Source organism: Pinus tabuliformis, chromosome 6, assembly GCF_031772625.1.
Source record: "Pinus tabuliformis cultivar Carrire ecotype Pingquan chromosome 6, CPIR1, whole genome shotgun sequence".
In the NCBI taxonomy this organism is placed as follows: domain Eukaryota; kingdom Viridiplantae; phylum Streptophyta; class Pinopsida; order Pinales; family Pinaceae; genus Pinus; species Pinus tabuliformis.
The window spans coordinates 1,020,972,924-1,020,984,120 of record NC_142292.1 but is presented as its reverse complement, the minus strand read 5'-3'; the positions used below and the strand labels follow the sequence as shown (position 1 = coordinate 1,020,984,120).

At 32.9% G+C, this 11,197-nt stretch overlaps 1 protein-coding gene across 1 annotated transcript; it reads right to left on the bottom strand.

Moving 5' to 3' along the window:
• Positions 1-4,393: 4,393 nt before the first annotated feature.
• LOC149262467 (uncharacterized) lies at positions 4,394-5,056 on the bottom strand. Its single transcript, XM_089379880.1, has one exon. It carries the CDS (start codon positions 5,054-5,056, stop codon positions 4,394-4,396), a length of 663 nt encoding a protein of 220 aa, XP_089236006.1.
• Positions 5,057-11,197: the final 6,141 nt, after the last annotated feature.

The following is an 11,197-nucleotide window of genomic DNA, read 5'->3' as shown; positions in this document are numbered from 1 at the left end:
CATTGTTACATTGTAACTTTGCACTTAAAATTTTTATTTCATCATTTTTCATCATTACAGTCTCTCTCATCTCAACAAACTAAGGTAACTAAGCAAATTTAAAAATAAATTGACCAAATTAATATTAGACATATTTAGCATATTTAAAATGATCAAAATAGTTAAATGTTCAACAAATTGTGTATGACCGCACATGACTAGCCTAGATCCATCTTATCCCCGGATCTATCAAGCACCAAGAGGGATCAAATCTCTCGAGGTGCAAACATTTCCTCAAGTTTTGCACTCAAAAAAGAGGTTTGAACCTCAAGAGATTTGATCCCTCTCGACGCTGAATAGATTCAGCGTTAAGATGAATCTAAATTGGTTTTATGAGAAAATCATATCACAAATCTTCTTCATGATTATTGAATACCTAGCTTTTTAATATCCTATCTTTGTTAACTGAGATATTGTCAAATAATATTAAATTTAAAATAATAATAACATATTTAGTTTAAAATTAAAAAATATATAATGCATAATTTTGTGTTTGAATTGATTGAAAATAAATAAATATTATTAATTTTTCCATACATTAATAATATTGATCATAAATATTTATTTTTTATTAATTTAAACGTGACCAATGAATATATATATATATATATATATATATATATATATATATATATATATATATATATATATAAGTAATAAAATATAAGTGGGTTTAATATAAATCTAAATTTATAGATTTGAAAAATAATTGACAATAAACTAATTTAGATCCATCTTAATTTTGGATCTACCAAGGGTTAAGAGTGATCAAATCTCTTGAGATGTAAACCTTTTTTAAAGTGAAAATAGATTTGATCTTGGTAGATCATTAACATGAATCTAGACTGATTTAACAATTGATAATTATAATTATTTTTTCTTTTGTTTTTATTTTTATATTTTATTTATTTTTTAATTGTATTCTAATTGTTATATAATTTTATATAATGAAAACATTTACATAACACCAAATAACATAACCGGGACTCGACATAATAAATATTATTACTTCTAATATAATTTAATATATTGGTTACATAAATTAGCTCAATTAATTGAATCCTTTTTGTTAAAACAGCTTTACTATTGAAGAGTAATGGGTTCAATTATTCAAATACCATTAAGGTCTGGTTTCAATTCAAAAAATTACTCTTTATTTATTTTTACTTAATTGCAACAAACTATTTTTCAGAGCCTAGTATGAAGGAGATTTGTCAATAACCTTATGTAACCACAAAAGACTAAATAATCAAGTATGTATATATTTGTGTGACAAAAAATATATATATATATATATATATATATTAACATTTTAAAAAACAAATCTTAGTAATTATGTATCAATTTTTTTGAAATGCAATTTGTTAATTACAGCAACATGTAAGTGTATAGATTTCAGCAGCAACAGGTGGAACTGGGCTTGCACACTTTTTATTTTTTTCAAACGAATGGCTAAGGTTTAACCATGAGTGAATTTTACTGAAAAAAAAGGTTTAAACATGAGTGAATTTTACTGAAAAAAAAGGTTTAACCATGAGTGAATATTCTTCGTTTTATCTTTGAACGGAGGGATGAGATTTCACCCCGCTGGGCATCGTACACATTACAATATTTAATTAATTTGTCATTTGGTGTCCCGTGCGAATCGAGCGGCAATCGATGAATAATTGAACTAAAATATCGTGATCGATCAATTTTCATCAGAGTCGTTTCAATTGTTTGACTGCTCAAGGATGGGGCAGTGGCGGTTTGTTTAGAGCATGCAAGGTTAATTTGTATAACCAGCCATGCCGCAAGCCCTAATTGCTGGCCTTTTACATCTCCTTCAGCTTGGCATTAGCTACATCAACATATACATTCGCCATGCTCTTCTATATTGGCTTTTGCATCACAGTGTTGTTAGCGATTAGGGTGGGTTATTAATTCATCGATTTATCACTCATATTGTAACGCTGATCATGATCACTACCTATTGAGTTGTGTTAATTGAATAAAATTATATATAAGAATGTGTGGAGACACTTATTAGCGAGCTTAAGGTCATGTTTCGTGCTGCGATTGCCGGTGGAGAATCAATGATTACTCCGTCTGCTTATGACACAACATGGTTAACCAGCGTGCCCTCCATTGAATTGTTAATTTTGCAACAAAATTGAACATACTACTTGCCCTCCTTCTCCTGTTAAATTTTGAAATATTGATTTATTACCTACCACCCTCCAGTCCCATCCCTGTTTCTTGTGGATCTGTTGGAACGACTATTGATCGTGCATAGTTTTGAACGCCTTCGAATCGACAGACACTTTGAAAAACAAATCAGAGAAGCTCTAGATTATATTTATAGGTATCAATAGAAAATTACATTTTGTTAGCCTTTGACTCCATATTTCCTCCGGAAAGTCCTTGATTGTAAAATTTATGAGCTCTATTGCATACCTGCATTGCAATGATCAAGGAATTGGGCAGGGAAGCCTGAACCGCATAGCAGATGTTGACATGGCTGCTTTGTTATTTTGGTTACATGTACACTTGTCATTGATATTTATTTATATATTAACCATATTTATTAATATGGCACACAAAAAAAATTACAAAATATAAAAAGAGCCAAAATAGACAAAATTTTAAAAATAAAAATAATAATTGAAAATGTTTAATATTTATTTCCTCATTAGAGTAGTGAATAGTGAATTTGTAAAGATTTTATATTATATGCGGAGAGATTGAATTTCAATTAAATAAACTATATATATATATATATATATATATATATATATATATTTTTGTATTATTTTATTTTATTGGTGAAAAGAGTTGAAATGTTATCACAAAATTATCATTATTAAATTGAAAATAGGAAAAGAAAAAAGCAATATTAAAAAGTAAAAATTAAATTGTAATAAAACTATTAAATTTTCATTGTATCTTTCTCCTTAAAAATCTTAATCTTGTAAATTCTCTCCATATATGACTTCATACTTGAAATCAATAGTTGGAATATATTTTCATGGTTAAGAATGATGTCAATATCTAATATATAATTAATAATTACTCATATAAAATTGTTTTTATGAATATATATATATATATTATTTCCTTTTATGACAAGTTATTCAATCTTTTACAAGTTTTATGAGTAAATAATCACTATATTTTTTAAAAATATACTTTGAAAAATAATTGTATGCAAATATATAAAATAATATAATTAATTATATTCAATGACTATAATAATATTAATATCTAATTTATAATTGATAATTATTTATATTCAACTTTAACTTTTATAAATACATAATATTTTTAAAATTTTAGTTATCTCAGCAAAAAAAACTTATTATCTATATACCTAACCAAATTAAATTAATTTTTTTAAAAGATAAACTAAACTATGATCAGTTTTATATTCAATTTTAAATTTTATAAATAAATAATGTTTAAAAAAAAAAAAAATTATCTTAAAGAAAAATTATTATCTATATATCTAACCAAATTAAATTTATTTTTTTAAACATAAACTAAAGTATCATCATTTTTATATTAAATTTCACTTTTTATGAATAAATAATATTTTTTTTTATTTTAATTATATTAAAAAAAATATCTATATACCTAACCAAATTAATTTTTTTTAAGATAAACTAAATTATTATCACTTTTATATTCAACTTTAACTTTTATAAATAAATAATATATTTTTAAATTTTAATTATTTAAAAAAAATATTATCTATATATCTAACCAAATTAAATTTTATATGTTTAAACCTAAACTAAACTATTATCATTTTTTCCATTGAAAAATTTAGACATTTTATTCCACTGAAATGAAAGTATACAAAACACAGTTGAAACTACCTACACTTATTAATACAATCTTTCTAAATGAGCTAACCTTATACTACATATATTTAATCTCAAAACATATGATCAGGAAATTAGGCGCAGTAATAATAATACAAAATGGGCTTGCAGGACATCAGAAATTCGGCCGAGAAATAATAATAATATTGATGATAATAATAATACAAAATGGCCTTTGCAGGGATACAATGTTTACAACTCGCCGAAAAACATGTGCGTGGAGGAAGAGAAAAAAAAAAAAGATCAGGTCAGCACGTACTGTATTCGCAAAGCTCTGTTTCGACTCCCGTAGCTTGGTCGCCCATGATACTCTATTACGCTCTATTCCAAACAAAATATCGTTACATTCCATTCAGATTTGTTCGCCACCGAGGTTGAATGGCGTTCTGGGACAACCCTTCTATTCTCCGTACTCAATTCCATGTCTGCTCCATAATTGAAAAGATATCAGGGCAGGCAAGTAAAATAGAGAGAAACGATTTTGCATCCTCCTATGTGATGGCAATAAGGGAATGGAAGCCCTCCTCATAGATCGTTGGAAGCTTCATTTTCCAAGGGCCGTTGAAGGAGGCCGTATTAGCCCTTTGCCGCCCGGACGCTGTGAGCTGCATTTTAGATCGAGCAGGCCCTCCCCTCAAACCAAAACCTACTCTTTTCCATTCCAATGTCTCTGAATTATAACCCTCGCCCTTTGACTGTCTAGAAGATGTTATTAGATGACCAGTCCGGCGTCGATCCAGATGATTGATCGCAGTTACTTCTTGTCCCATCACTGTCACACTCGGAGTGATTTTACGCCTACTTCGTCGCCCTAATTTCACCTCGCGGTGGCGGCTACACCCCTTGGCAGCTCTGGCTTCCACGGCCAACGCGGCCCTGTCAGTGGCGGTCAGAGGACGACGCAGTCTGGTTACAGGCAGCAGAAAATAGAGATGCTCCACTTGCAGTTCCTGCTCTGCAGAAAGAGGAGAAACGTACTCATGGTAATCAATGGAATCGGCATGACAGACGACGAAGCCGGGTCTGTCTCTTAATATTTCTGCTACTTTCACGTGTTCCGGAAACTCTCTAATCAACCCATCCGCCTCTTCCTCAATGACCACTAACTTGGCAGTGGGGAGATGAGGTGATCTACAGGATAAACAAATCCCCATCAATTTCTTTGAAGGATAGATGGATACAGAGACTGGGGGTGAGTAACGAAAACCTGTGTGTGGGTTGTAAGGAGATTTTATAGAGAGTGAATGGTGCTATAATATTCGAGTGCTTGCGTCAGGGCATTCGTCAGGTAATGGAAACCGAGACCTTTGGTACTTGTTGCCTAAGAAAGCAATACAAACGGAAGGGAGTCGAATCACTGATCCACTTGTAACTGTAGAATCGTAATATAAACAGCTCTACCGAACGTAAATCTCTGATATAAATTCCTGACAAATTTAAGTTTCTAAAAATAAGGGAACTCGCCAGGTAAGCGAGACCGAGACTGTTGGTACTGGCAGGCCAACTAAGAAATTTTGTCGCTAGTGTCTGTTTTGGGCGATTCATTTGTTTGAAGATTTAACATTCCGGGTCAATGGGAATGGAGATTCATAATATAAATACCTAATACTACTGAATATAAATCTAAGTGGTCTACTTCCCAAACTGAATAATCATGATAAATTGCACGTCTCGATGTCCGGCACACTAGAAGGTTCACACGTCATAAACGCGGTGAGTTGGAATTATCTATCTACGTGTTGACTTCAGTTTTGTCCAGTTTCGCGATACTTCTGGTTAGTTTCTACCGCTTTAATTAAACGCCGAGATTCTGGCCATTCAACGAACTTAATTTTAAATTGGTTATTGTTTTTTTTCCCAAATTTAGTGATAAAAATCGGGATGAAATTATTATTTTTAATTATTTGAAATGCATTTTGAATATGTAAATATAGCTTTGATGCCATGTAAATTTGTGGATATTGATTTATGTAATTTAACAATTTAAATGTGTTAGTTTAAAAATATACTTGAAAGTTTCGAAAAGCAAAAACCTATAATGTTTATACTAGCAATTGTCCTAAAAGGTACAAAGAGAGGCCGATCGGATTATTAAATTAGAGTTGTTGAATTTCTCTAAAATAGATATTGATTGAAGCCTACAAGGAGCAACGAGATTTGATGTTTGGAGTTCTATGTTATATGGACATCATATTTCTTTAAATACAATGTAATTTTTTATAAAAGTTCAAGCCCAATGCAGTTCTGCCATGCAGGCATACACTTAAATCGCTACTGGACTTATGATATTGACAAAGTTAAAGTAAAGTGGTATACAAGAGAATGTATCAAGCTAAACCACAAGTTACACATCTTTAGACCTGAAAAAGTACATAACAATGGTCTGGCAAATCAATAGTGATATCATACTTGCTTTTCCTTCCACATACATACAATTGCTCCAAAGGCACCAGTGGGTCACTAAAACGAGTGACCACAAGAAGAGACACAATTGTATTAATCGAAAGAAAATACAAAGTTGCTAATTAGAAATCTATGGTCAAACACTATTGTTCTCATAAGTAGTGTTTGTTATCACATGCATTTACAGTGGCCATTCAAGTTTCAATTTTATTAGATCAATTGGAACTTGTTTGGTTCACAATCAATATTTTCTATTCAACTATATGTGTTTTATGTTTCGCAGATAACATAAAGAACAAAACAGTAAATCTCATCCTCTCATCAATAATCACTATTAAGTTGTTTACATATTTTACTCTTTAGTGAGCCAATGAAGTGTAATTAAGATGGCCATCATTCCAATGTCAGCCAATGGAGTGTAATTATAAACTCATCCAATATAGATCAACCACAAGAATAATGTCAAGTTGTATCATCCAACAATAAGTTTTTCTTTTCAATTAACAAGCTACCAGTTCTTTGGCTGTCGCATAAAATATAAATTGAGGAGTTAAAAGACACTAGGGCCATTATAGCTAAACATGCATCAAGGTTTACTGCTTTACCCGATCAGGATGCAAAAAGAAATGCTACAATGCAGTAGCAATGGATTCATCAGCGAAAATTGGCCAGACTTTAATTAATTCACAAAAACGTTGAATGATATCAATTGTTCAAAAGTTTTAAACAAGTAAAGAAACACAAGAGAAAAGACAATAAATGCTCACCAAAACAAAAGAGATGTGCAAATGATTAAATTAGTTACTGAGGTGTGCTGAAATGCCTTAAAAAGTGCTTATAGACTTTAACTATATTTATTAAGGACCCCAACTGGAATTTGCAAAGCAAAAGGTTTTTCCCCGAGGTTTGTTATTATCATGTTCTTGTTCTCTAAAAGTTTGCTCCAAGTAGATCAAGTGGGCAAGGGACTTTACATGGACTCCACTCAACTTCAAACACAGCTTCAGCCATTATGCAGAGTGATTGAAATTGAACACAGCTAAGTAAAGAAGACCAAAAATTGAGCTATAATCAGTATCAGGGACTCCTCGAGCACCAACTGGACACAAAACAGATGAAGACTCCCTAGCCTTTGCCGCTGCTCGCATAGCTTCATCTGGATTCAATTTGGCTAGCCTCCAAGCACTGATTCTAACAGGACGCTTCTGCATCCTGTTTTCCATCCTATTTACAACCTCGATATCATCAGGATCAACAGTGGACGGGTGTGGAATAACTTCATCCTGCCATTTAACACACAATACATGTCAGCCTGTACTACTATAGTCTGACCAAATTACAGACCTAAACCAAGATTTGAAATTGTGGATAACAAATTTATATACCTGATGCTCAACAAATATTCTAAGTGGTGTACACCATGCACCTTTATACTGCAAACCAAGAGAACTTCCTCCACTTAAACCAGTGGCAGTTGAACCTCTTGGAGAGGAAGGTATACTTCGTGCATCACCCTCAACAGAAAATCCTGGCGGCTCACTTTGTGACCTCATTGCCACTACATATTCATATGTCGTAATTCCCTGCTATTCAGTACTCTTGTTAAAGGATGTTAAGTTTAGTGAATATAAATCAACAAAAGATTGTTGAGAACCATATGGATTTTTAAATAAAACTAAGCTTTTTAATCAGTGTAATATGAAAAAAGAAAAGCTCTGCTAATGGCACTGAAGCAAGGCCACCAATGTACATACTACCTGCACGAAGACAACATCAGAACTCAGTTTCAGAGACAAAAGCTTACTAAAGTTTTATGTCGGTTATCAAACTTAGAGTACCTTAATATTGGCTGAATGTTGTTAGGTTTATCAGATTTTATAGAACCTCTTCAATGAATTACTGTCCTTCCTATAATTTAGGAATCATTCAACATTTTCATACAATTTTTTCTCTTGTGATTCTATACAGGCATTCTGTGGTCCAGACTCCAACATAACATTCTAAGAAGTTTTCCTCAAACAACATAAACTTTAGATCCTTCTAGAAAATCTCTGAAAGAATACAATTTCAGTTCACTGAAACTGGGTAACAGCATGCCAATCACAGACGAGTGGACAAACATACAACCACATAGATCATCCAAAAGCATATTTCATTTCAAATACATGACAAAAATATGTTGTTCAATGTAAAGCAATTTATCTTCCTAGCAATGAAGCAAGTTTTGAACACATACATAACCAATAATCTCCCTAATCTATCAGAAATCTTGTGTTCCTCATAATATCAACTTAGCGATTTTTAGAAGCTTTCTTACCAGGAAAACTCCTTCTAAGACTCTCACTCACAGCTTGCACAGCTGAGACAGGTCATACAGAGTAAAATATGTCTATAAAAAATTTAAACCTCGGTGAGGAATATTATCCCCTCCGCTTAACCATAAATCCAAAACCCGGTTAAGGATCCCCGAGTATACTTACTAACATGTCAAATATTAAAATTTTCTCAACCCTAAAAGAAAAAATCACATACCTTTCCGAGGGCTGCTAGCTTCTCCGGCAAAATTGTGCTAAAACCCTCCCCAGCCATGTCTCCATTGTGATCAGAAACATCATTGTTCCGTCCTGATCTCTCGTTAGGTCCGAGGCATGGTCTTGCATGAATTGCAGAATTATTTTCCTGCAATACCAAATATAAAACGTTACGCCCACTTCAATAATTACTAAAAACCCGGTGCGAGTTCTAAACCTCAAAAAAAAACTGTTATGCCAACGCCTCTCTCCATAATGATGGTGGGCTCGAATCTTCACCCACTGCATGAAGCCGGCAAAAATATCCGCAAATTTGTTACAAATTCCTGTAATTCCTGAACAAATCGTTACAAACTACTGAGAAAGCAGTTTAAAGTTAGCAGTGATTCTCCATGTGCCTTCAATGGTGTCCACTGTGACAGAGAAGGGCACGTATTCCTGTAATCCCTGAAAAAACCGTTACAAATTACTGAGAAAGCAGTTTAAAGTTAGCAGTTTAAATATTTTTATTTTTTTCTTTATAAACTTTTTATAAAACCGACGGATTTGTGGTCTATGCAGACATCCCCAATGCTCGGTCTCGGAGTTTATAGGTGGATTTTTTTGGGGAGATTTTGCGTTTACATGTAGGAAACTTGTATTAATGTTAATTTTGGTTCCTTAGAAATCACGAAAAGCGAACTCTAGATTCGATTTCGTACTGGCCATGGCTACAAGCATCCGATAAATAAATACCATAAAAAAATATGGATTACAACTACCAAAATCAATTCAATTGGACATGAGGAATATCAAGCAATGCTGATACAGATAACAGAACAGAATACAATATTATAGATACAAAGAACAGAACAGAGTCGTCATTGTTATAGTGATATAGTTCCCATTGCATCAGCAGTTTAGTTTCCATGCTGTAAAGTGTGTTTGATAGATGGTTAAAATCAAACGTTGGTGTCTATTGGAAGGTGGGATGCCCCGGGAAGGATTAGAACAAAGCAGAGTTAGGTAGCTACTTTCCAATAAAGAAGAAGATGACTCCCCCGAGGCCAGATTTTCCCAGATAGAAGCAAGTATTTAAGCCTTACAGTGGGTGGTTTCTTATTTGGTGTCCACCCTACTAGAACAGAGGACTCGTGAAAATGAGAAGAAAGCAGACCTGAAAGAGTCAGGCATAGGTCTGGAATGTTTATTCAAAAAAAGTAAGGCTGGCATGTTGCCAATTTTTTTCTAGGGTAGAAGTGAAGCTCGATATTCAGCTATTTAATGGGCTTGTGAGCATAGAGAAATTTAATAAATGTCTAAGGACGTTTGAGGTGTATTTCAACTATCAGGGATATAACAAGATGAAGAAAATTACCTTTGCACTCTTAAAACTATTGGAGCACGTCCTCCTGTGGTGAGAAAGTTATTGCCAGTGTTAGCAACAGTAATGGAAAGTGCTTGTTAATTATTGGGATGACTCTATAAGGCTGTTGCAGAGGAAATTTTGCCCAGTTGGGTATGAAAGGGAGCAGCAAATTCGATGGCCGTACTCAGAGATATGAAGGGGAGCAGCAAATTCGATGGCACTACTCAGAGAGTTGTTATGTGGCTATTTTCAAATGATTTGAAATACTTTAATTCTCAAAGAATCCACAAACATCTACACTGTCAAAGAATACAAAGAAAAGAAAATAAACCGCTAAAGATAAATTCATTTGAACCGGGGAGAGACGTACCAGTTCCATTGAATGAGAGAAGTAGTTGCTCCTCATCATGATCAACAATGAAATCCAAATACACTGTAACAACAAAAAATGAAAAAAGAATGAACCCTATATCTCTGTTTCTGTAGAAGACAAGTTACCCACAGTCATAAATATAACAATATACCTGGTATCCAGAATCCATAAACATCTACACTGTCAAAGAATTCAAAGAAATAAAAATAAACTGCCAAAGATAAATTCATTTTAACCGGGGAGAGACGTACCAGTTCCATTGAATGAGAGAAGTAGTTGCTCCCCATCATGATCAACAATGAAATCCAAATACACCGTAACAAGAAAAAATGAAAAAAGAATGAACCCTATATCTCTGTTTCTGTAGAAGACAAGTTAGCCACTGTGATAAATATAACATTATATATACCTGGGTATCCAGAATCCATAAACATCTACACTGTCAAAGAATACAAAGAAACAAAAATAAACTGCCAAAGATAAATTCATTTGAATCGGGGAGAGTCGTACCAGTTTGATTAAATGAGAGAAGTAGTTGCTCCCCATCACGATCAACAATGAAATCAAAATGCATTGTAACAACAAAAGCTTACTAAAGTTTTATGCCGGTTATCAAACTTAGAGTACCTTAATATTGGCT